General features: G+C 38.1%; 12 protein-coding genes across 12 annotated transcripts; 5 read left to right on the top strand and 7 right to left on the bottom strand.

The window, feature by feature from the left end:
• Positions 1–65: 65 nt before the first annotated feature.
• On the top strand, positions 66–380 carry BEWA_021990 (hypothetical protein; the record flags this gene model as incomplete). The annotated part of the gene is made up of 1 exon (XM_004828960.1): positions 66–380. The coding sequence occupies one exon, from the start codon at positions 66–68 to the stop codon at positions 378–380; it is 315 nt and encodes a 104-aa protein (XP_004829017.1).
• Positions 381–401: 21 nt separating this feature from the next.
• On the bottom strand, positions 402–1,554 carry BEWA_021980 (cell differentiation protein rcd1, putative; the record flags this gene model as incomplete). Its single annotated transcript, XM_004828959.1, has 6 exons — positions 1,231–1,554; positions 1,082–1,197; positions 942–1,048; positions 812–907; positions 540–778; positions 402–504 (listed from the first exon to the last, which is right to left on the bottom strand). The coding sequence occupies exons 1-6, from the start codon at positions 1,548–1,550 to the stop codon at positions 402–404; spliced, it is 981 nt and encodes a 326-aa protein (XP_004829016.1). The 5' UTR covers positions 1,551–1,554.
• Positions 1,555–1,610: 56 nt separating this feature from the next.
• On the bottom strand, positions 1,611–3,145 carry BEWA_021970 (hypothetical protein; the record flags this gene model as incomplete). The annotated part of the gene is made up of 2 exons (XM_004828958.1): positions 1,611–2,374; positions 2,410–3,145. The coding sequence occupies 2 exons, from the start codon at positions 3,143–3,145 to the stop codon at positions 1,611–1,613; spliced, it is 1,500 nt and encodes a 499-aa protein (XP_004829015.1).
• Positions 3,146–4,970: 1,825 nt separating this feature from the next.
• Positions 4,971–6,578, top strand: BEWA_021960 (hypothetical protein; the record flags this gene model as incomplete). Its single annotated transcript, XM_004828957.1, has 6 exons — positions 4,971–5,340; positions 5,375–5,446; positions 5,626–5,924; positions 5,959–6,322; positions 6,359–6,416; positions 6,449–6,578. 6 exons carry the CDS (start codon positions 4,971–4,973, stop codon positions 6,576–6,578), a joined length of 1,293 nt encoding a protein of 430 aa, XP_004829014.1.
• Positions 6,579–7,527: 949 nt separating this feature from the next.
• Positions 7,528–9,776, top strand: BEWA_021950 (ABC transporter, ATP-binding protein family member protein; the record flags this gene model as incomplete). Its single annotated transcript, XM_004828956.1, has 4 exons — positions 7,528–9,155; positions 9,191–9,293; positions 9,328–9,537; positions 9,576–9,776. The coding sequence occupies 4 exons, from the start codon at positions 7,528–7,530 to the stop codon at positions 9,774–9,776; spliced, it is 2,142 nt and encodes a 713-aa protein (XP_004829013.1).
• A 13-nt stretch (positions 9,777–9,789) lies between these two features.
• BEWA_021940 (hypothetical protein) lies at positions 9,790–11,352 on the bottom strand (the record flags this gene model as incomplete). The annotated part of the gene is made up of 9 exons (XM_004828955.1): positions 9,790–9,954; positions 9,990–10,250; positions 10,287–10,407; positions 10,445–10,538; positions 10,572–10,645; positions 10,680–10,909; positions 10,945–11,141; positions 11,176–11,210; positions 11,300–11,352. 9 exons carry the CDS (start codon positions 11,350–11,352, stop codon positions 9,790–9,792), a joined length of 1,230 nt encoding a protein of 409 aa, XP_004829012.1.
• Positions 11,353–11,965: 613 nt separating this feature from the next.
• BEWA_021930 (exonuclease family member protein) lies at positions 11,966–15,255 on the top strand (the record flags this gene model as incomplete). Its single annotated transcript, XM_004828954.1, has 2 exons — positions 11,966–14,805; positions 14,841–15,255. The coding sequence occupies 2 exons, from the start codon at positions 11,966–11,968 to the stop codon at positions 15,253–15,255; spliced, it is 3,255 nt and encodes a 1,084-aa protein (XP_004829011.1).
• A 10-nt stretch (positions 15,256–15,265) lies between these two features.
• Positions 15,266–16,939, bottom strand: BEWA_021920 (hypothetical protein; the record flags this gene model as incomplete). The annotated part of the gene is made up of 1 exon (XM_004828953.1): positions 15,266–16,939. One exon carries the CDS (start codon positions 16,937–16,939, stop codon positions 15,266–15,268), a length of 1,674 nt encoding a protein of 557 aa, XP_004829010.1.
• A 788-nt stretch (positions 16,940–17,727) lies between these two features.
• On the bottom strand, positions 17,728–19,070 carry BEWA_021910 (hypothetical protein; the record flags this gene model as incomplete). Its single annotated transcript, XM_004828952.1, has 7 exons — positions 18,785–19,070; positions 18,544–18,742; positions 18,429–18,508; positions 18,226–18,392; positions 18,135–18,191; positions 18,025–18,098; positions 17,728–17,989 (listed from the first exon to the last, which is right to left on the bottom strand). Exons 1-7 carry the CDS (start codon positions 19,047–19,049, stop codon positions 17,728–17,730), a joined length of 1,104 nt encoding a protein of 367 aa, XP_004829009.1. The 5' UTR covers positions 19,050–19,070.
• A 244-nt stretch (positions 19,071–19,314) lies between these two features.
• Positions 19,315–20,457, top strand: BEWA_021900 (small GTP-binding protein domain containing protein; the record flags this gene model as incomplete). Its single annotated transcript, XM_004828951.1, has 1 exon — positions 19,315–20,457. One exon carries the CDS (start codon positions 19,315–19,317, stop codon positions 20,455–20,457), a length of 1,143 nt encoding a protein of 380 aa, XP_004829008.1.
• A 28-nt stretch (positions 20,458–20,485) lies between these two features.
• BEWA_021890 (oxoglutarate/malate translocator protein, putative) lies at positions 20,486–21,544 on the bottom strand (the record flags this gene model as incomplete). Its single annotated transcript, XM_004828950.1, has 1 exon — positions 20,486–21,544. The coding sequence occupies exon 1, from the start codon at positions 21,398–21,400 to the stop codon at positions 20,486–20,488; it is 915 nt and encodes a 304-aa protein (XP_004829007.1). The 5' UTR covers positions 21,401–21,544.
• Positions 21,545–23,263: 1,719 nt separating this feature from the next.
• On the bottom strand, positions 23,264–25,315 carry BEWA_021880 (DNA replication factor CDT1 like family member protein; the record flags this gene model as incomplete). Its single annotated transcript, XM_004828949.1, has 2 exons — positions 23,264–23,433; positions 23,470–25,315. The coding sequence occupies 2 exons, from the start codon at positions 25,313–25,315 to the stop codon at positions 23,264–23,266; spliced, it is 2,016 nt and encodes a 671-aa protein (XP_004829006.1).
• Positions 25,316–25,620: the final 305 nt, after the last annotated feature.

The following is a 25,620-nucleotide window of genomic DNA, read 5'->3' as shown; positions in this document are numbered from 1 at the left end:
TTTAATACTATCTTATTTACTGTAATTTATTTTAAACATACCTATATGACTGGAATGATATAGATATGTCGGACGATTCAGAACAGGTAAAAAAAGTGGCCTCTGAATCGAAAAATGCAAGCGATACTTTAAATACATCGTCTTCTAAGGAACAGATCGATCGCCGTGTTCCAGTTGGACGTTCTACAACAGCAGTTGCCAATTCATCTGGTTTGATTTCTAACAAGAATTACTCGATCCGCTCATTGAAACGAAAGAGGAGCAGACACGACTCAAGCCTCCGCGTCTGTTGTACGGATTGCGGCGCATTTTCTAGTTACAAGATTGGGGATTATGTAAAGTGTGAGCATTGCAACAACACAGATTTTGAATTATTTTAACATGTAATGTACATGGTACAGTTAGTTTTGTATGTCATCTACTGGTTCTGTATTACAAATGAGCTGCAGTAGCCACTTTTTGAGCATTGGTTCTTCCTTGAGGCATGGGTAAAAGGCCGGATCTCTAAAGAATAACGTGTGTAGACTGTGTCAACTTACATTTTCCGAAGTGGTTCTGGCAAACACCTACGCAGAGCATCACGTGCACGTGCATTATCAGAAAGTCGAAGATAGCAGCGTACAATATGCTTGAGTATTCTGCGTGATGGGGAGTCGATGAGGTTCATGACCATGTTGTTCAACACAGCGGTGACTGCATAGAAACGTTCAGCAGTCGCACAGACATAGGCCAAGCCTCTGTCGTCCATTAATATCTTTTGTACAATAAAGATTGAAACCTGTGAGATTTTAAGATCCAAAAATATACATACCGTCTTGGAAATGTCAGAACCGGTTTCCATGATACGTAGGCAGAGAGGAATAATTTCAGTCTCCAGAAGGAAGATGATAACCTCTTCATCATCACTCTATAGTCGTTTGAGAGAGTAGAGTACAACAAACCTTGACAAGGGCTCCGATCACGCCTAGGCAAGTGAGCTTTAGATATTCGAGACGACGGCTCTTTGATGCAGTATTTAAAAATGGATACAGGAATAGAGGTATGTGTGCTATATCATCCGTATAATGCTAAGAGTACATACCACTTAAGAAATGATGTCTTGTCTGTGGATGAGATGCGATACACTGCAGGAGCGAAAGGGAGTTTGAGGCCTTTGTAGAGTCTGCCATTGAAATGGTCAAGGGGTAAAGATAGTGACTGAAAACAATGATTTACCAGAAAGAAACTTACTATACAGATACGATCTCATATAAGAGAGTAGTTACAGTTCCGAATGAGTGCCATAGTAGCAGAGCCAAGTCAGGGTAGTTTTCACGCTGTTTGCTAAGTTCTATCAGAGCATATTCACGTTTTTCAGCAACGGATAAATCTAATATCAGTTGATAAAGCATATGCGGATTGATTTTTTCGGTCGAGGACGAGATTGGCGCTACCATTGGTCTCGATGCTGATCCCATTGACATTTGGTGCGCCAACATTTGTGAATCTACATGACCAGAAACCATTGAATCATTAGATTCAGGCATATAACCAAAATTACCAATCGTCATTGTCAAAAATGAGAATGAAGCAAAGCTATGCACCCAACACACAATATACAGAAACAACAGTTAGAGATGCTGTGATATGGCTTCAGTTACAAATCTGCGTAAGCTAGACGCAACCTCCTTTACGGGGCTGCGCTTATTAGGATCTACGACAACAAGCTTATCAAAGACAAACTTGGCGGCGTGATGACATATAGAATACCTATCGGGTGTTTTGTCCAAGTTTAGGACTCTTTTAGCGTGCTGAATCCAGACTTGTGGCGGAGTAGCCCAGTACTCATCCTTGTTCCACCAAAGGCGATCGTATTTGATATCAGTCGAATAAACAAATATATCATCATCTGGTGCACCCTTAAATTCCAACGATCCCGGGCCATATGGCGCCTTGATATAATCGACAACACGTTTTCCCACCAAAACTTCAACAATTGAAAGACCAGCTCCCCAGGCATCAGAGGATTTTGAGATTGCCACCGTCTGTGCCCTAGCATGACCACGATGCTTTTTCGTGTAGAATTCTAGCAGCTTTTGCTCAGGTGATTCATACCATGGTGTTCCGCCAGTAAATTCTCTAGTGAACTCCATTGAAGCAGCACCTAAATCGATGATCTTTACATCCACCTTTTTGACACCAGTATCGAAATAAACATCCAATACTATATTATCCGGCTTGATATCATTATGGCGGATTCCTATAGCACCAAACTGTGCAATTCTATTCAATGCGGTGATACACCAATCTAACTTATTAAACTCGTAGATTGGTGTTATCCTAGAGGAAAACCCATTCATATTCTCAGACCTTATAATATAGAAAAAATCAGGACCTAGGGGTTATTTAAATTATACAAACAAAACAAACCTGTCAATTTACGGGTCACAAGGGTAGACTGCCCAGGTTCCTTCTTGTCCAAAAAGTAACCCAAAACTTCAACACTGGGCCAATCATCGTTAAAAATTAAAGAAGGCTTATTATTAGCCTTTGATACTGATAAAAGCTTTTGATACATATACAAGTGACATTCAATTTCACGCTTTATACTGCGCCCGTCCCTAATGTTATAATCTTCAACAAATTTTATGGCAGCCCGAAGTGCGATGTTAGAAAAGATTTTGGGAAGCCAATAAATATTATACACTCTTCGCTTGGAAGAATTCTGTGATATAAGTCGTGTATTGTCATCATTCCAAAGACGCAACTCAACATGCGGAGACTTCATTCCACCAGATAAAGGTGTCTGAAACCTAATAGGACCCACCCTGTCATAAAACTGACGGTAGTTTGAAAAATTAAGATGAACATATGGGTCCGAATCTGGTAAAGGTATCAAATAGCTCAGGGGCACACTCGAATGCAGCTCCTTTGGAGTTGTGCATGGAACAAGTGTAGCCCTAGTTTCTCTCATATTGACTTTACCTGATGCTGAGTGAGCGACAATAGAACAATTTAGATCTGCAACGTCATTTACGGCATCTATAGGAACATCTGTTTCCTCAGTCAAGTTATTAAAAATATTTGCCAACTTCAAATCATCATAGCAGGACTGTTGTAATTCCATAGAATCTCGTTCTACTACACATTTGGAGATGTGCTCCATTTTCTTTGGTTTATATACAACGGGAAGTTTATTAAAACGTGGTTTAGTTGTCAATACACCTCTAGACAAATTCTTGCGTTTATAAATGCTCCTTAATACGCTGCAGTTACGAGAGGAGGCCTTTTCAACACAATCCATCACAGTCACATAAGAGATAAATCATTACTACTTTGAAACACTTAAATATGGGCGAATTTAGTGCGTAGAGAGTCAACTTTCATGACGATGACCTCTGCTTAGAAAGACAGTTCAAATTCTATATAACAAAATTTGAAACACAACTACATTAAAACAAAAAGCAATAAACTACATAGTCTACAATCTCTGAATTCCATTAAACTGTAACACACCTACTACCCTAAATACAAACTTTCCGAGAGACAATCGCGTCAAATACAAAGTTTATAGATAGATGAAACTGCATTAAGAATATTAAATATATATTGCCAAACTACTGGTGGATAAATACTTGGTGAATAACAATAAGTCTAAGCACCAATGAACAGTATTATTATCCGAAAATATTAAAACATCATAGAACCAATAAATTGGTCATTAAAGCTACATTAATCCATTTAGCACACACACAAGACTGGCACGATGATAAATCGCATACTTTGTGCACCCTCAACAACTTGACATCCAGACTTTGTCCATAGTTGAGATTGTTTGGATGTTACGAGCACAAGCCTTAAACTTTAAAATGTGTAAAACCAAAGTGCTTCATTAAACACATTAAAGTCACCAGTACAGCTCGTTGAAAAGAGCACAACACATTCACAACCTATGAACACACGCTTGCACTACTCCACTTGTACAATTATATTCAGTTTGCTACCAGCTGCGAATCAAAACGGTGTTATATACCTTTGTCAAGGCTATCGTGAGTAGTTTTCGCACAAAGTTTACCACAAAGCGTCGTCTACAACATTTTGAGACAATTCCCCCGTCCCAACTTTTTAAAAGGGATTAGCGATTATAATTTATTCTGACTCTATGCAGGTTATCGAAAAGGGGAAAACTCGCATCGATTCAGAGTATTTTCTCGTTTTTGTGATCTTACAATGTATGATTTTGCATCGGTGATTTTTTGAGGACTCTGTAGCCAAGATGGCTTCTCTATAAGTTTCATTACCGGGGATCTGTACGTATTTTTGCTTGCATAGAGAGATCCCATGATTATTTTCGAGTTTTAACGCAACTCTAAACTAGTGACTACTCTGTTTCTAGCGCTGCTTGCGGCAGCAGGGAGGCATTTGTTACAACTCTTGCCATAATTGTCAAATAAGGCAGGTTCTAAAATGATTTAAAGGATATACAGAACGAGATTCTTAATTATTAGCCCATAATGTTTCATCCCACATTTGGACACTTTATACTACACATGTCCCACTCCCCATCTCTAACACGAGAGGGAGGTCGGCCTCTTCGGAGTGCCATCTGAAAAAATTGGAACGATACAGAGAAGATTAGCATGGCCCCTGCGCAAGGATGACACGCTCAAATCGAGAAGTGTAATACCCATTTTTTTTTCTTTTTTGTCTAGTGTACCATTATATATAGACTATTTCCAATGTGCGGATAAAACTGCCTGCCCTTTTATCTTGACACACTACTATGTCCGGGGCATCCTGTGATACATTTTTAGTTTCCAGATGGTTGTTTAACACATTTATGTAAACTCTATGGATGAATCAATTCAGTATTCACTAAAAGAGTTGGGCCATCACGTATCATGTTTGTACACGAGTTCCGGGGAGCAGTTGGATGATATATTTCGCTTGCAACACCTTCTTCCATAGTATGTTACACATATACTTTTGTAATGCTATGTAGCTCTAAATTTATAAATGATATGCGCGGTATATCCATAAACTTGACAAATTTCTTTTCGTCATACGTACCGCTACTTGATTCATTTGTAATTGGCCCTAAGAATTCGTTATCGGCAGAAAGGACAACGTCATACTCCGATAAGGTCACAGGTATTGTTAAGCGTACAAGATATACTTCTATTATAGTTGCGGAATTGTTAAGTATATCCAAATCGGACGAAACAATTTCAGATTGGACGGATTTGAGGGATAAATTTGCCAAGACAGAGACTAATACTGGCGATACTGAGGATTTTGTGAGATTAGCAGAGTCTCACAACGACATAATCCAAGAACTAGTAGAGCGCACATACGAATTTGGTAGGATTTTTACGTTATTTGCACCTTTATACAGACCGCCCTTACAAGTACTCAGAGGCTAACAATTCCATAAGGTTCGGGACGAACAAAACCCGGATCAATAAGGGTACGAAACTACTGACAGCAACACATTTTCTTAGAACTTCAAGAATATATACACACTGTTTTATAATTTAAAATGTCACTTCCAGAGTGGAAGGGTTTACTCAAGTGGTCTCTGGGCCATATCTCAGGAAAAAAGGACTCCGAAGGTAAGAACTTTTTAGCGAGATAAAAACTTACCAGAAGAAAAACGGGAACCTTTGTCTAAGGATGATATGGAATTTATAAAGGGTGCTTTGAACACTGTCCATGAACACGAAAATGAGATTAACAACGCAATAAAAACAATAAACACACTGTCTGAGAATGAACAGATAGACAACACTAGCAAGGAACAGTTACTCGGTGCATTTGACACTTTGGAGGATCACTTCAATGATCATCCCAGCAACGCCTCTAACATCATAAAATCCGGGCTCTTGCAATCGTTCATTAATTTATTAAAGAGCAATGATCACGATATTCTGAATTCGACCTTATCGGTATCCCTTTTCACAAGACGATGTAAATATACAGATAATATCATGCACGCTATCAAACAACGAATCCATCATCAACAAAGCATCAGATTTTGGTTTGGCTGAAAGTTTATTAAGACTAAGACATGTACTTAAAGCAACACCACTGGAACCAAAACTACTAAGCGCAATATCATCATCGGTGAGGAACGGTAATGTAGCGGAAGCTAATTTTGTCAAAAATGGTGGTCTGGGATATCTTTCCGAATGTATTCGTAGCAAAAATCCAAAGACAAGAGAGCGTGCAGTGCTGTTTTTGGTTCATTTTCTAGCACTAGACAAGCTGACCAAGGCTTCAATACGGAATATGAGACCCTGTAACATTATAAAATCTCTCTTACCTTTGGAACCACTCGTGCAAGGTAACTTTCATCATATTAGAGTTATTTTAAATATAGGAATACAGTATTGTGAAGTGTGCACAAGGCTATTTAAATTACTACTTCAAAAACACAGGTATGAACACATGTAGGAAAATACACTTGCAGAAATTGTTTCACTAGGGACGAAATGAGAGAGATAACACAGCTATTTTCGAAGGATTTGAAAGCAATTACCAGTATGAATCAGGAATCACTAGATGAAATAAAAAATGTACTTTTAACGCTAACACAGTAAAAGCATAAACCCATGTTATACGTTCATAAGTTGTTATATGTGTTTGTTGTGGCCGAGCCGAACTCATGGCAGATCTTTTTGTAAAGATCAATGCCTTTAGACGCCACAGAATGCCTGTCTTGGACAGCATACACACATACGGGCGTAAACATTACCCTGCACTAGAACGCGAGTTCGCAGTGTAACGTTTAAAATCGAAAATCGATTGAACACAGTGTTGTCCGGAACAGCGCATTGTGATACCTGATGGGATTACAACACATTGAATGTGCGCCCACAGAACCCGCGCCCAAATATCACAACTTGCTCTGATAGAGGCACTGTACCGGGAACATGTGAGGGTTTAGGGAACTCAGGGCTGCGCTTGCGCGTAGACACCTGTCGGTTTATTGAACTGATGCACATTCAGCCAAGTTGGGCCTTATTTGTTGGGGTATCGTATTGGTTTTTCTTCTCATCTCTGGAATATGGTATACTTGTTAAACCAGAATTTCCACTGAACTGGATCTGAACCCAATTTTAAAGCTCGTATTCTACACACAGGGTTCTATCCACCGAGAAAGTAGCATCATAGCTTTACTTACTCACACATTCGCTTCAAATGGAGCAAAATATTATTCAAACATTCACATTGTATTTTATATGACGACATTTTTGCGGCGATATCCCAGAGACCTAAACGTTTCACCATACGGTTACCTGTGTCTCATCTCACGGCGAATGCACAATTTATTGACAGCATTTGGAAAATAGCGTACATTAAGTCCACTTTACCAATTTGGTAGTCACCACAGCCTTACTTGTCGAACTTCCCTTGCGCTTCCCACAACATCCTGTCCCCCGTGCTCTATTTAGGATTATTACTGTTGTAATTATGTAACTTATATTTGTATAGTAGGGATTTTCCTCATTTGTTCAGGATTTTGGGTCTACTTGGTATCTTTGTATCATGAATTACAACATACAGAGACTTTCCAATCACCTGAGCGGCACATATCGCAGCGCACCGGCCCATGTGCTCTTTGGATTAAATTCTAAAGGAATATCCAGGGATATAAGCTGTAGGTATCTTGCTGTTTTCCGCAGCGGCTCTCCAGGAGTTCATAGACACGTTAGAACGCTTATCAGCAATGAAACACCGTTTTCAACTTCAATATCAAGCAATACACGGAACTATGTGTTTCTATCGCTACATCCAGGATCGTCTTCTATTAACAGAAGCCTACGCAGAGCATTCTCATCAAATTCAGATAAAGATTTGACAAAAAAGAAGAATTTTGAAAAAGTTATAGAGCTTCTATGGCCTAGTGACTCGGAATCCAAGAGACGTATATTAATTAGTATGTTATTTTTAATATCGTCCAAGTTATCTGTGATTGGAATCCCTCTATTTCTCTCGGCTCTGATCAACTCGGTATGTAACAAACCATCGGATAACCTTTCTGCGCTGAATGCTTCATGGTTGGAAGGCTTGGTTAGTTCCGAGTTATTACTGCCTCAGCTCTATCTGTCTGGTTATATCCTGTCTCGCATATCGTCTTCTTTATTCAGCGAACTTAGAAATGCCTTGTTTAGCACCGTTACAGAGAAGACAGGCAGGGTAAATGCCTCCAAGATGTTCATGAAAATACACTGTCTTGATATTGACTTTCTATTGGAATCAAAGTCTGGAGAAATATCAGCTATATTTTCCCGTGGAATCAAGGCTATTTCTCAAATATTACGCATAATTGTATTCCAGGTTGTTCCTACAACGTTGGAGTTTACCTTGGTTACTGCTTTGTTATGCTACAAGGTTGGCCCCGTTGTAGCCACAGTTACTGCACTTACAATGATATTATATATACTATTCACTGCCTTGGTTACTAAGAAACGTATGGTTATTCGTAAAAATATGGTTAGTGCTGATCAAAAGGCATCAGGACTTTTTGTGGATTCTATCACAAACGCCGAAGCCGTGAGATACTACAACTCAGAAATGCGTGAGTTATCTAGATACGCTGCACAACAGGCAGACTATGAAACCCATGCAGTAAACGTGCAAAAATCACTAGCAGCACTCAATTTTGGCCAGCAGTTTATATTCAACACTGGTCTGTTTCTATCATTATGGCTAACATTGTCTCGCATTGTTTCTGGTTCTGCAGATTTTGGCAGTTTAGTGCTAGTGAATACTTTGCTATTTCAATTGGCAATACCGCTCAATATGATAGGTACTATGTACCGTGAAATCAAGCTAAGCTTTATAGACATTCAAAAGTTTCTTGAGTTGTTGAGTATACAGCCAAGAGTTTACGATATGCCAGGTGCTGCAGACCTGGTCGTAAAGGATGGTAAAATAGAGTTTCGTAATGTAGATTACTATTATCCCACTTCAAACAACGCGGCTGATTGCCATAAAATCTTGGATGATTTTTGCTTTACTGCTCATCCCGGCAAAACTGTTGCTATTGTTGGAAACTCGGGGTCTGGCAAGAGTACAATATGCAAAATGCTCTTTAGATTCTATGATCCTACTGCTGGAAGCATTTTTATAGATGGTCAAGATATTAAAACATGTACTTTAAAGAGTCTAAGGTTTGTTGTACGCTAGTGACTTAAAAATATTACAGGTCATCACTCGGTATCGTCCCACAAGAAGTTGTCCTTTTTAACGATTCCATTGCGTTCAACATAATGTATGGAAAATTTGATGCTACCGTGGAAGAAGTAGAGGTTTGTGCAATGAAAGAAATATACCAATATGCAGAGTGCAGCAAAACTTGCTGGGATACATGACACTATAATGGGTTTTGCAGATGGATATGATACCATTGTGGGAGAACGTGGTATGAAACTAAGTGGAGGAGAAAAGCAGCGTATTGGAATCGCAAGATGTCTCCTTAAGGATCCTAAAATTTTGGTATTCGATGAAGCTACCAGTTCACTTGACTTTTACACAGAGAGCAAGATTATTCGGGTTTGTGTAGTTTAATTACTTTTCATTAACATTTTTAGACATTCAAGCAGCTCTCAGCGGACAAGACAACAATAATAATTGCACATCGACTATCATCTATGCTTTTTGCAGATGAGATTGTTATATTTAGTAATGGAAAAATTGTGGAGAAGGGTTCACCCATGGAGTTGATGCAGTCAAAGAGTGGTTATTTGCGAAATGTTATAGATTCACAAAACTTGCGTCAGAAGTCTGAGTAGATTATATAATAAATTAGTTCATTGTTATTGTGGGTGTTTTAGTTATAAAGAGGAATGAAAAGTGTTTATATATATATCCTGCTACTTTTTCGACAAGTTCTGTGGTGATTTCAGTCCATGGCGCTGTAGCCATATACATTACATAGTCCGTATTGTATTCCGCATATACGTTTATGTGCTGAAGAATGTATTGTTGTTACATGTAATACTAACCTCGAATGAGATCATTGCAGCTCGTTTGTGTGTAGAGCTGTGAAGAAGTTCCGATACCATTCGGTATGATGAGAGTATATGGTGACTAAAATCCCCGTATGTCAAGTTGTAAAATGATGATGAAAAGAATTGTCCGAGTTTGAGTGAGTGATATAGAACATGCAATATTTCACACTTTTTAAATTCTCCAGATGGGAATGTCAATGGCGTTTCCAGTAACGATGTACGAACCTCATCCATACATTTGGATTTTATAATTTTCTATAATATTATGATTTGTATTAGTGAGTGGCAAACCTCTGAAGTATCTTCAAGGTGTCCGGATAGTATATAAAACTGTTCTTGATCACCTCTGGTTGATATACAAACAACCCCTACTCCTGGCTCAATGTATTTAATATAAGCGTATGTAAATGCCCTTTATATTTTATGTTTGAATGTGTAATAAAACTAACTGGTCATTGTAAGATGGAAGGCATATTGGAGTCCAGTTCTCTTGTTGCTGGAGAGATTGAGATGCGATAATGGTATTTATAACGATTATAATGTCTAAATAGAGTAAATTTAAGAAAACTAACGTACCTTTTGGGTTTAGAACTACCCTTTTGGCTGTGGTTATCACAGCAACTCTGTCTGATACTACCAGAAGGGCACACCTAAACATTTATATTGGCATGAAATATCACAAACAGTATATTGTCTGTTTTGAAATTTGTAAAAAATGTAGCTAATTGGTCGCGAGATGACTGAGATAAGGGGAGGGCTTCATAGGCTGATGTATCGAGTATTCCTAGACATCCGCCTAGGTTATCCACTAGTTTCTGCAAAATAAACTGAGTTCCTCCCAGGAGGTTTTGGACATCATATGAAGGTCTCTTTAACAGTATACGTTCCACCCCTCTAGTAAGAATGGATATCACCTTGATGTATGTGTTTGTTGGTGGAAGTAAAATACCTGTAGATGAATAGTTGAGAGAATCCTGTACACTGTAAGTGGAGTGTACGTTCCCTTTGATATTCCAAAATAGCATAAGGGCCCACGTTCCAGATAGACAAACTGGTGCCTACCTGCGGTTATATAACGTAATGAGTCCTCCTGGGTATAGTCGGAGAGCAGACTAGCAACCTTTGATACGATAGCAGACAAGGTTCCTGAAGTTTTTAGATCAAATACACTAAAATATACCATAAAACGTCAGAGAAACCTCGGAATCCTTGCAACTGAAAGAAATTTGCATTAGCGATGGGATTACATACAGACGTGGCAGAACACATATTGGTATACACACACCAAGTAAAAGACGACATACCTGGAAAACAAGGGCTTGCCGGCATATGTAAATCCATATACTTCCAATGCCATTATCTTGCGTTATTTGGGTTTATTCAGTTTGAAAGACAAAGGTTTGGACAACATTGTTGATTACATGGATAAACCCTCATTGGCCCAGCACAAAGGACACATTTAAATATATTTAAACAAAATTCCTAATTAGGAGGGGTAGATTCGCTATTTCCTCCGTTTCGTTGGTTCGCGAATGGGGAACAGATCCAGAAGTTGAATATTCATTCCCGCGGCATGAAAATCTTTAATACCTCGGGAATTCACACATATTCACTGCATTATATAGGCCTTTCATTCCTAAATCACATCTAATTCCCTTGCGTTATAGAAAGTTATTCCTTTCACAACTGGATAAAGATTCCATTGTTATTGCCTCAATATAGAGGCTATGAGATAGAATTGTTTTATATTTGCACTTACTTTTCTTCTTTTAGTTTGCACTTGCATTTATCGCTTTTTATGACTGCATAAGCATCAAAGGCTGGAGTACATATTTGTTCGTATTTAACGTATTCCTTCATTGTGTATGATTATAATTTATCGTCAGAGTTGAGATTTAATCTTATATTTGTTCTCATAGGAATCCATAATTCTGGTTTAAAATGCCACATTTCGACTAGCATATATTAAAATGCAATACGGTCTGTTGAAATACGATGAATGGAATCATTTGATTTGGCTGTACAACTCTATACACTCTCCATTAAAGACAGCGTTAACTGGGTCACTGATTGGAGTTTCTCCAGAAGATGATTCTGTAAAGTATACACACTTTTTTAGTGACAACCATAATCCTCATTATTTGCCAAAGAATGATTTCAATCAGTACTGTGGTTGTTACAACCACTCTGTCAATGCACTCGAAGTTTTCGAAAAGCATCTGCTAGTTTCTAAAAACGATGAAATAATAGTAATTCCCAAGGCTGGGCAACGTAACTTAAGCCTACTCAATTATGAAACACAACACCGGATAACTAATGGAGGATTGCAGCATATAACTGCATCTCTCCTATCGAGCACAAGTACCAGTTCCACTATTGTCTTGTCATCCTTTTATGATGAACTATTTTTTGTGGATGCATTTGTTGGGGAATTAGACGGTGCTATGAATGTTACGGATACTTCCATTCTCTCTGGATGTAAATCTGACAAGGTCACTGTTTTGTCTGATTTCTCTGGAAGCAGTTCTACCAGTTATTGTCCACTATCATATTACCTCGAGGCCAATGAACAGTATACAAATAATTCGTACTCGGAAGATTCGTATACATTATCCTCTAAGGAGAATAATCTTGTGAAAAGGGATAGTAAATCTGTTGACTCCAAAACATCTCTAAAAAGCATCGCCGAAAAATATGGGAGCATGGATAAGATACCAGAGTTCGTACCAAGTACATACAGCACATCCTCAATTGCTACTTCATTTGAACCATTGAATACTGCAAAGACTTCGAACAGTCTGATAAGTGTTGAAAAGACCATAGGTGCCCTTTCACTAGAATGCGCCATGAATGAACTCAGACAATCTGACTTCGTGCATAACGCATCTCGTGATGTTATATGTGTAGGAATGGCTTCTGGCCTTGTTCATCTGGTGGATAAAAGGATTAATAAGATAGTATCCAGTATAAACAGTCACAAGTCATCTGTTTATACCATTGCGGCATCTGGGAACACAATTGCAACAACGGGATGTCTTTTGTACGGAAACAGCCTTTTATATGAGCCTATTGTTCACATTCATGACTTGAGAATGAACACAAGTAGAGTCATGTGGCTGGAGAGCGCAGTTTCAAAAGTATCCATTGCCCCCAAAAGCGATCGTTTGTTCGCTTTAATGCCAGATGGCAATATTTTTGATTGCAAACTTTCAACGATGGAGTACAGTAAGATTCGTAATGATAAACACACAAAATGGCAATATTATGATATTGAAGCGGTTGTTCCGAAAAACGGAAAATTTTGTGAAATATACACGTCAAATGCCGCCTTTTCCACAAATAAGGTAATTGTAGATAACGAAGTCACAGACTATTTAAATTATGATCAATCGGAGTTACCGAAAAAATTCCAGAAAATACCTCATTCTAAATCTATTTCGTTCAACAAGACACCCTTTGCATCTGTTGTTGGAACATTTAGTGGTGATATAGTTCATATTTATGTCCAAATATTCTTTTTCCTCCCAATATTGAAATCTCTTAGGTGTCATATCTGTGAAGTTGGCCATTGCATAACTTGCCAGATTGGGTTTGCTTTGCATATGCTTCAGGTAGCCCATGAAAATAGAACAAAGGAAGGTTTTTTTGATGGTTCAGACGAAATAGAAAGATACAGCCTTAGCAAGTTAAATGACGTATTTCAAGTTACGCAGTTGCAAGAGCTCATGATAGTTGATGATAAAGAGATGACACCTCAGACTGTTTTGAAACATTTGATATGGATCATAGAGAAAATGAATACAGAGCTTGAAAATTTTTATGGTACAAAACATGGATATCAGCAGAATGCTGGCTTGATAAAGGATGTATTTGGGTTTTCCAAAAAAATTGTTCGAGTTTGTGAAAATGGTCATACAAATACAAGAATATCTAGTAATGAGTTCTATGTAAAATATGAGCAATTGGATAATGAAGAAGGTGTTAGTGAGAAATCCACTTTTTACTGCGCCCAATGCTCCATGGTTAATATGAAATCATCTATAACTATTCACACTAATCCCAATCTTCTAATCGTTGATTGCACCACTGAGGGGAGTAAAAAAATTAAAAACTTGAAGAAAGATATCAAGTTAAATGGAGAAAAGTACTCCATTCACACAGCAGTGTTTTCTGTACCATCTGAGGAGGCTCCCTTGAGACCATTGGCATATGTCAAGGTACCTCAGATTTATGAAACAAAGCACCAATGGATGCTCATAAATGATGGTGTTATTATGTATTTGGATGACAAAGATGAAGTTTTTGATTATACACATGGGTGGAAGAACTTAATACTTGCTATTTACACAAAGCAGGAAATGGGCACCGTTCGACCGATAGAGCCAGTTTTATTAGGTGAACAGACTATTGTTCCTATAAAGGGAAGATTAGTCCCCCTACCATTACCAAGCGAGGACAAGCCAATTTCTTCTTCAATATTTGTTTCAGAGTCAAATATGGCACATAACCCCGCTGCTCATGGCAAGACTCCCACATTTGTACCTCTTTCTCTGGAGGAGCTATTTGAGATACACAATTCGGAATTTTTTGTAGCACTAGATGTTGAATGTGTTAAATCTAATAATGAAAGCAAGCAGAACCGCTTTAACTCGATAGAATCAAGCTCCTTGGATACCTCAGCAGAAGATGAAAAGACATTGTATACACTTGCTAGAGTCACAGCTATACGGGGAAACGACTATTTGTCTGGTGTTCCATTCTTGGACCACTATGTGCTAAAACGTAAACCCCCAAAAGACTACATGACAAGGTTAGTTATAGTTTTTCATGTTAAAACATTTATAGGTTTTCCGGTATCCACAGTGGAGATTTGGACCTAAAATCCTCAGTACATTGGTTAACCACGGAAAAATCCATATATTTGAAGATAAGGTACTTGGTTGACGCTGGTTGTAAGATAATAGGTCACGGTCTTGTGCAAGATTTCAAAGTGCTAAATATAGCAGTTCCCAGTGATAATGTAATTGATACAGTCGAACTATTCAGAATAAAAGGAAAACGATACATCTCGCTTCAGTTCCTATCGCTAAACTTATTAGACAAGAAAATCCAAGATAAGGAGCACGACTCGATAGAAGATGCAAAGGCAGCCTTGGAACTTTATAGAACATATCTATACTACAAGGGAGTTAACGAGCTAGAGAATGTTGTGCGAAGGTTGTACGATATAGGATATACTACAAATTGGTTGGTGAACTAGTTTGACAAATTTAACTTGTAATTAGTGTATGTCTGTTGTGCGATAAGTCGGAGGGCCTCCTCAATTCTAATAATAAATGTTTAATGGAGTAGATATGAATCATACCTGTAAAAAGTTGAAATATCACGTAAACTACATAGAATATTGCACCATAAAGCGAGATTTTTTCTGCAGTGTAATCGCCACCTGGATATGTCGAAGCGAAATTGAGTAAGAATAGTACAGAGGCATCAACAAATGTGATGAATGTACTGACAAAATCAAACAATTTGTGTGAGAGGGGATGATTCGCTATAGAAGACTGAAGTTGTGAAGAAAATGTTATCTTTGGAACTGCTGAAAAGGCAAAAAAGAGGAAAACCCCCAGAAATAATATACCTAAAGATATCCAACCCTTTGTTGGTAGTGTTTTCTTCACAACCAAAGATGTAGGTAATAGGAAAAGAGAAAGTGAACCCAAAACCAAACACCTTCTTACCGATCTCCTTGAAGAACGGTAGAGATGACCATAACCTGGATCATATTGAACCTTGTAAGTGACGTATATTCCATACAAAGAACCACCTATTTTCCCCATCGCAATAAGACAAACAGAAAAAAGATTTACAATGGTAGAATCATCTGTAGGAAACCAACTACTTGTCATTGCTATCCTTGGTATGATGAGTAAGAACATAGAATTCTCAAATGCTGTTTCCACGGAAAAGAAAAGGACATTTTTCATGAGAGGGCGCTGAAAAAATATAATTCTCATCCCATCCTTGTTATCGCGTATCTTATCACTCATCTCTCTTAATACAGTAAATAATGATAAATTCAAACTTTGTGAATAAGCCAAATATTGTGGCGACCTAACTACGGGCATTCCAAAGGCGTAGCAAGAAATCGATATGGCCGATAATATGAAAAATACAACAACAAAAACCGATACAAAAATCATTGTATCCCTGATATGTGTCCATTTCTTGATATAATACATCAAAACCGATATCGGAACTGCGAAAAATGCAAAAGAAAAGTCAAAAAACATTTGATAAACATTATTCATATGCAAATGCAAACTTTCCGGTACTACTATATCATACTGATTTGATACTCTATCAATTCCTTCATAATCTAAATCTACAGTATTAGAAAATGCTACCTGTAAACCGTCAATCGCCATTAATACGATAAAAGCTATAAGAAAGGTTCGTTCATATTTCAAATAAATGGAGGATATAACCCAAAATGCGGGTACAAGAATGGACCAAATTAACAATCTAATTGATGTCGTAATACAGAGTAATTTGCGAATATTTACTGCCTCTGCTATCAAATTAGCAACGAAAGATCCAAATATTAGTGCAAGATTGAAGGAACATCTCGTTATTGACAATCCATCGTACGACCTAGTAAATTCTGTAACCAATACTCCCATCATGCTCCACCAGATAGCAGCTTTCATAACCGTGGATACTTGGCCATAGAAATAGCTTTTGCAGATGATTGAAGCATCTTTAGGGCTTTGAAGTAGCTCAGCGCTGTCATACTGGGAAGTTCCTCCGGAATTAGAAGAATTACTATTTGTAAAATTGGAAGTGTACAATTGCGATTGATATGCGATATCATCTGGAACAAAATTTGCATCAGTATCGATAGAATCTGCCAGTAATGGCGTATCCAATCTACTGTTAGGGACCATATCTGTTATTTTAATGTTTCGGGTCCTGTGTCACCAAGAATATCATTATGAGAATCCCATACAGGATTTTTAATTGTAACTAATATTCCATCCGATTTATTATGGCCGCAATACTTTCATTAAACGCACAGATGATCAAATTCATAGTGGACCGCAGACACATCAACAATTTAAACCAACAACCATGAAAAATACTTTAAAATAATCACATACAACTACAAAGTAAACTTCTGCGGATTATATTTGATAAAACGATCCGTTCAAAGTCGGAGAACTTGAGACATGTGTTCCTGAACAAGACAAAGGTTATTATCCAGTGTCCGAAGCTCTATGAGCGAGCGGTTATATTAAAGTTATATATTTAAAACTAATACAATGATAACGAGGAACAACGTTAAAGTACATAGGCCATGTCATGGGGTTATTGTACACATACCCGGATTAAGTGTAATGCATCTATGGGTAAAAAGCAAGCAGGGTGACGGGCATACCTTCTCGGCCTCTTGGCTAAGATCAATTTGTAGTACCTGTTCTTATCAGCGTGATAGCTGATAGTTTCCCAAACTTCCTGGGAACTTTCTTATCACGGTTATTTTTCTCTGGGGATGAATCTCACTCGGGCTTGCCCTGTGGTTCTTCGCGCGTTGCCCTCCCCTTACACCTTCGGGTTGTGCAGTGCACCCAAAACGGCCCTCCGGGGCCAACAAGTCTTATTTGTACGTTGTATTCCTGTCTAGTCACGATGGGTTATGTATACTTGTCTCCGGGTGTGTGTCGTATCTTCTATATTACTTATCTATTTTTTTACTTCCGGCCTCTAGTTTCTCGGCGGAAGCTGGGAGCGGCTTATATCCCCCGTATTTTATGAGTTGTGACATTGCCCTCTTGAGTAGTCTTGGGGGTGTGCATATTTCCTTGGTGTCGGCCCATAGGAACATGGCGTCCATGAAGTGTTCCCTGTCGAGGTTTGAGATGTGAACGAATTGGCGTATGGTATATTTCACTAGGAGCTTCAGCTGGTCTTCGTCTATATCACCTTCGTACATGTGTCTGAAGATGGTTATTCCACAAATATTCCAACAAACTTTTTGAGTGTCTCTGCGATTTTGTACGGATGTATATCTTCATCAAGTGTTGATTTGTCTAGGTCAACAAGGAACTATCAATCAGTGAATAGCATATAAGGTGTACATACCCTCATCATGTATCCTTGGCAATTTTGAAATTCAACGTTAAAACGGTATTCAGGAGTCTATGCGATCAATTATTGCATGAGTATGCATTACCTTTCTTATTAGAAGCCACTCTTTGAACAGATTAAAGTATATAGAAAAAAGATATCTGTCTAAAAGTGCTCCTTCAGGAAGCTCCTTTACTGCTCTTCTATGTAATAACCATACATGGAGCGTTAGGAAATATGCTCTCATATTAAACCCAGAGTCGATTCCAAATGCTGTTGATTTATGGGCTTGTAAATGTAATAGATTACCTGATGTTAGTTCATCATTTTCTAGTCTCTCTACACAAAGGTGGACCATTATAGATGCTGGTTCATAAACATAACTTTTTCTGAACACAGATGTTGTATAAGGCAATTCACAAACCTGAATGGTCTTGTTATTTGTTCTAACAAGGGATGCATATCAGATTTAGGATATGGAATCAAAAATTTGTTTGATTCATCTTTTGTTATGTAGCTTATTGGATCTTCCAGAACATCTTGTGTATACTGTATGGCACGTTCCAGTTCTATAGAGGCTAGATCTGAATCCTGTAGCTTTGAAACAACGGAATTTTGAGTACCTATACATCCATCACACTTATAAGATGGAAATTCATAAATACCTTGCACAGAGTGTGAATAATCGCAGTTTAAGTTACCTTTATCAGTGTTTGTGGATATTCTTCGCAAATTTTCGCGAGAACGAAGTAATTTACAGAGCTTATCATTATTTAGCGAACAAACGCCACGGTAACTAGTGTCTATTTGGCGTTCGATAGTCCTACTCATAAGGCGATTGACATTGATTACATTGTTGCGATAAAGACAAAACACATTACTAACTTCCCGCAAATAGGATGTTTTATACATTTCAAACAAAAGAATCATTCAGCTATTGTCATTTTTAGTGATTTAATTTCCATTCTTTTTGGTCTCCTTCATTGTGGGAATGATTCCTTCAGAAGTCGCACTTGTAAAGGCATTTTATTTTAAAATGTACAATATCCATTATATGGTAACTTTTTAATCAGGATTCACGAACCTTTGAATTAGTCCTTCAATATCTAGTCCACCAGGATGTGTAAGAATACATGTTTCTGGTAAATAGCTTTCAACCCATGCAATAAACCCTGAAAATTGCCATAAATTCCTTATGAATGTACAACTAACTAGAGATGTAGCAAAGACACTCTCAGAATTGGTTTCTGTAACCAATAAAGAAACATTCCCTAGGTATCAGACGCCATTTGCCGATTATATACGCATAAAATGTCAGGGAGGCCATGGAGGAAGTCCACTTGAGAACGTAAATAGATCTAAAAAGTTGAATGGACCGGGATATGGAGGTCACGGTGGCAACGTGATTTTCAAATCCACGCATTTAGTGGAGGATCTGCTACACTTACCGGACTATATCAAAGCAAAAAACGGAGGAAATGCCCACGGAACTAGCAGAGGATTACATGCTCGTGATTCTGTTATTAATGTTCCGCTGGGTCTTATTGTTAGGAAGAGGATTAAGTCCGGAGACCGAACAAGGAACGTATTCTGGCATCAATTTCTGAAATTAAATGAATCCCTACTAATAGCACGTGGAGGAAAAGGTGGTTTAGGACCATCATGTTTCAAGAAACATGATAATCGTTTGCCGGAAGTCGGAGAAATTACAAACTTGGAATTAGAGTTACGTTTGTTCAATGATGTTGCATTCCTAGGTTTGCCTAATAGTGGAAAGACATCCCTAATAAGCTCAATAACACCTTACATGACACGAATTGGTCCTGAAGAAGGTTCTACAACCAGACCTCATTCTGCAGTTCTTAAATTTATAGATGGACTGGATATTAGATTACTTGACTTGCCACCACTACATCCGAATGATGAAAAATTGGGGAGGATATTAAGACATATATATAGATCAAAACTCATAGTATATGTTCTGAGTGCTTCTGATCCTACTAACCATATGGAAACATTGCAACTGCTAAGAAGTATTGTGACAGGTTCTCCAATGTTTGACGAAGACAAGCTAGAGCTGGTAGTAATGACAAGATGTGACATGTTGCATAAGGACGTTTTGTTTAATCTAGACAGATTACACTACAAGTTGTTGGACGCACTTCCACATATTAGGGTCGTTGGGATTTCTTCTACTCACGGATTGGGCTTAGACAGACTGGTAAAAACTATAAGAAACCTTTTATATCCTGCTGAACTCACATACAATCGGCGTCACTTTGTAGAAAGCTATGAAACTAAACTACTTCCACAAGAACTAAAATTGCTTGCTCCATAACAAGTATAAATACTGACACTAATTTATTTCAATCGTGTTTACGCAGTAATCTGGTGAGATAGTCCATCATTATAAGAGTCAGCATAACATGCGGAGCAACTCTCATGTAATAAGTAGTATACGATGCGTAGAACCTAGCAATACCTCCTTCAGCATAATTCTTAGTTATACAGTCCATGATGCCTCTGTAAGCTTGCCCTTGCTTGCTCTGCTTTTGCAGACACGTTTTAACGAAATCAAAAGGAAGGCTGAAGGTAACAGCAAAAAACGCTGCAATAGAACTAGAAATGCATGTATGCATTACTCCTTCCTCCATATACTTTGACAGTACTTCTTTGCTCTGGTCAAACGATGATAACATACCAAGATTCAAGCTAACAGCTCGAACAACGGTTGGAAAAGCTCCTTTCCACAGTCTGAAAACTCCTTCTTCTTTGCAAATTCTACAAATAGTATTCGGGAGACTAGTATAATTCTTTCTGTCCTCTCTTGGCAGCATAGAATCAGATTGCATTCTTACTAATGCAAGGTCAGCTGGGTTTCCAACTAGGGCTCCTATTGCCCCGCATACCATACTTAGACCACATTTTTGATAGAATGGGATTGTTTTAATGTTATTCTTATGTTTTATATGATCACTTGCGCTGCGGAACAATCCCAAACGCGTAGTTGTGTAGAGTAATTGTCTTGCACATGCTGCATCTAACCCTTTGTATAGCGATAGAATTCCCTCGTTCCTTAAAATATGAGAAAATACTCTTATTGGGGACATGGCGACCTGTGAATGAGATGCGTGCACTTGTATCCGAACCTTGACCATATCAATAGGTTGAATACAAACGGTCGCCATGCACCCAGAGATTCCACTCAGGGCAAATGGTACACATGGTGAGACATAGCTCCTCATTGAGGGTGGAACGAAAGATAAATTATATTCCACCATCTTTTAGCCAGTAAAGGTAGTACTTGGCTATAATAGTTCTAACCCCTTTAATTCAAAACTTCTCACAAAGATATATGGCACATAACTACTATTTATCCTTAAAACTGATTAAACAGGTTCTACATCGTGGAATATAATCCCCTTGTGACAAAGGATTGGTGTGTATAATTTAATTATGGTGCTCTAGCATAAATCAAAACTCTGTAAACGTGATATGCTAATATTTAGTAAATATATCTTAGTTTTCGTTAAATATTACAAGTTTAAGTAGTGGACGCGCCTAGTTGTCATAATATAGAGTCAATCGTTTTGTTATCCTCCTGGAGTCAAATTCCCTGTTGATTATATCTCGCTTCAAGTAAGAAACATATTTCCCGCAAGTTTACCAACATATGCTATTTTTGTTCATGTATCCCGAATGATCAACTTTCTACCTCTTGCGCTGGTTATAGACAATTTTGCATCTATACAGTACTAGCTATGGAATCAGACATCTCCATGTAAGCTTTAAAGTCTTGGTGAATGGGTAATAATCACATATTTTGCTCTTCCTGTTGATACGGTTACATATACATTAGACTAATTTAGGTCTTTGTTCTATGATGTTTATATATACAAATACTTTAAGGACGACATAAGTTAGTTTGACAACTGGGATTTGTAGTTTCAGACTACAATTAATCATGAATCAGCACTAAACGGACCATATTAATCATCAAAGTGGTAGGAAATGTTCAAAAGAAGGCAGAGAAACCAATGGACACTAGATGTTCGTTTGAATTATAAGACACTTATATTTTAAGTATGCCGATTATTCAGACAATAATCTGGAATTTCCACAACTGCCAAAGTTTGTTCAAATGGGTTGTACTTTAAAGATGATCCTAATTATGATACCCAGGAGTAGAAGGGAAAATGAATTCATTTCGTCAACAGCGGATATCTATAAAACACATGAGACCAGAATCGTTGTTTCATGAAAGAAAATGACCCGGCGAAGATTTCTATAAAACTATATGGTTGTAGAGCACTGGGAATTAAAGATTGCGGTAACACTATCATTCTCCCTTCGAGAGCATGATACCAAATATCCGCATTCTGTATTAACATCAATACATGATTTTTATACCTTTTCATCTCTAAATTGTTGAATGCCACATTTTTGCAATTAGAAGAGTGCAAGGGAGGTGATCTCTTAAACATAAACAAATGAATTAGTAGATAATTTATCTAGATATACAACGAGATAGGAATCTAAACAGCGATACCTCAAATAATGCAAACACATCAAGAAATATGAACATACTACACGGCAAACTCATGCCCACTCAAGATAATCTATTTGAGAGTACAGTGTAAGGAGATAAAATGGAAATGATAACTATTGAAACTTAGGGAAGATCCAAACGTTACCGTCAATATCTAAAACTTGACTATATCTGAAACAAATATAGACAATTCTGTACTATAGTTCTAAAACAAACATAATAAACTCAGAATAAGTGAGACTCGATTAATACCAAACACCCGTCAACTATAACGTAATGAGAAGTCAAATATTTTAACTGGTAAGAGAATTATCAACATCTCAGACATTTGTTTTGTTATTCGGGACAAATTAAACAGGGGAATCTAGGTATTTGATAAATAAAAATAATGCTGAGATCATGTTATATATTGGTGGAAGAATTAGTACAGAAACTACTGCTGAGACACCAAAGTTCCAAAGGTGAATTGGACAAGCTAATCAATGTATACTTTATCTAGAATCAGTAAACATAATGATAGACCGAATAACTATAAAAACAAAATCGGTAAAAGTGAGTGCAGTATCTGACATTGAGAATGTGAAGGGTGGAAGAGCTAGGACTTGAGTGTGTTAATTTTGCGGTTGATATACTCCAGAGCTGGAGCGAAGGACGATGAGGAATTGATTGTGAGTATAGTTGAATAATCTTCAAATTTTGAAACCTTTTTGCTTAATAGATTGGGGGCGATCTCAGAAAGTGTAGTTGTCCATCGATCAACTTGTTCTGTAAGTGGATGTATTATTATGCATTTATAAATACCTTGAGTCACCTTTCGTGAACCATATTTCACTATGAAATCGACCAAAAACTCCAACCTCATGACGGATGAGTTTGTATCATCAATGGATATTGCCACTAGAATGTTTATAAACCAACGCATATCTATCCAGTACTTCAAATCGTTTTCCTGATTAACTTCAGATTTAACCTTGATTGATGCTAGTCTTTCAGCATTTTCCTTGATTCTGCGCATGCCCGGGGTGTCAAGTAAATCCGTAGACACGGGTGACATTATTTCCATCTTCCTCATTCTCTTGCTAGAGCTACCAGCGGAATCAGGATTGACAATTGATTCATTACCAAAAAGCCTCATTGAGGATACAGGAGTCCTCAGACTGTCAACCAAACCGAGGCGTCTCACGGAGCTCTTTGATAACATAGGCTTCGGACTCTCCATATATAGCCTAGGAGTTCTTACAGGTGTGCTATAGGCAGAATTAGTAGGTTTTTCCGGTAGTTGCACCATAGGCATGGATATTTCAGTTTTGTCATTCAGATGATCTCTTTCCATCTTCCACTTTGCCATCCACACATATAGAATCGTCTTAAATCGGAAGCAAAGATTCTCATAATCCTCAGTGTTGGCACAGTTGCTTCCATCCGGTCTCAAGAGTCTAATATGAAGATCGTAAACAACATCTCCACGCGATTCATTATATTCGGAGACGTAGTCACGACGTATAGAGTCTCCAATCGTAACCCACTTTATGCTAATCAAATTAGGAGCCGCCCAAGCAATTTGCCGCAAATGGTCCATATTAAACATCCTCCTAGATACGCGCTGAACCAGCACCTGAACTATTTTGAAGTAGGGGTAGCCATTTCTCATGGATGAACGGCGAATTATTGTACACATATTTTTCAAATGTCTGTAGAGAATCTCCAGGTTATCATCCAATTTCATATTAGCCATGATATCTTTCGGAAGAGTAACGAATACCATGGGATTAGTCGGAAGCTTGCAAATTTCTAAAATACTGATATCGGAAAAACGATCCAACGTATCATGAATGGGCTGCTTAGGCCTCAAAGAGTCCTCACGCGACAAAAGCCTCTTTGTAGAGCCYACCGAACGTCTTGGAGTGCTCAAAGGTGTGAAATTGCGATCTATAGAACGAGGAGTCATCGAAGCAAAGTCAGAAGCACTAGACTGGGTCCCAATCAGACTACCCAAACTACGAATTGGACTCTGAGTTGCATACAAATCATCATCAGATAATCCACAATTTCCTACACTGTCATCACCTGTATAACGATCAGTCCAACAGCGTGAACTTCCCAAAATCTTTAGTGACCTACGAATGTCGGCTGTGTCCGAGGGAGTGTTCCGAACTCTTCTAACCGAACTAGCCAGTATAGGATTCTTGGTTTCGTCATCACTAATGTTCAAACATGGTCCATCTGCATCCCTTTGAATGCTAGCTTGGTTGTCCGGTTCAATCTTTATAGCTTTGGAAGCTTTAACAGGAGTAAATGTACTCGGGAATTTGTAGCCAGAATCACCACCTAGCACAGAGCTTGTTGGCAGCTCCACACTTTCATCCAAAGAAAACTCGGAAACCAGATTAGGAACAGTAGAGGAAGAAATGTCACGCCGTAAACGAAGCAAACGTTGCACAGACGTGCTAGTTGGAGACTTTGATCCATCCTCACAAATTCCGCTCACTGTGTTATCACAATCTAAGTCTTCTATACAGATTGCCTTTGGTGATTTACCTCCCTGTATTATAGATTCATTTATCTTTGAGAGTTCTTTGCCGTATTCATCCGTAGCAACATCATCAGGGAGTTTAGTGTCACAAACAGGGGTAGACACATCGTACATGTTCGCACCTAAGAATTTGTGGTCCACACATTTCGTGGAATCCCCAGCATATATATCGTTATGAGATTTAGAGGCACGGAAAGCGTCTGACGGTAGTAAGAACGCCATTTCAGCAACTATATGGTACAAATCAGACATATAAAGGATTTACTAGTACACATCATTAACCACAACTACATTAAAAGAAAATATTTATCGTTCTATGGCAGATTATGCACGATCACAGAAGATAGAGGCGTTCATTGCAGCTCCCAGAATGGCACACAAATCCGGGCTGAATTCAGTGCAAAGCTAAAACTTGCAGG

Source organism: Theileria equi, chromosome 1 (genome assembly GCF_000342415.1).
Source record: "Theileria equi strain WA chromosome 1, complete sequence".
Classification (NCBI taxonomy): Eukaryota; Apicomplexa; class Aconoidasida; order Piroplasmida; family Theileriidae; genus Theileria; species Theileria equi.
The sequence above is the reverse complement of the archived record's forward strand: the minus strand, read 5'-3'. Positions and strand labels throughout refer to the sequence as shown.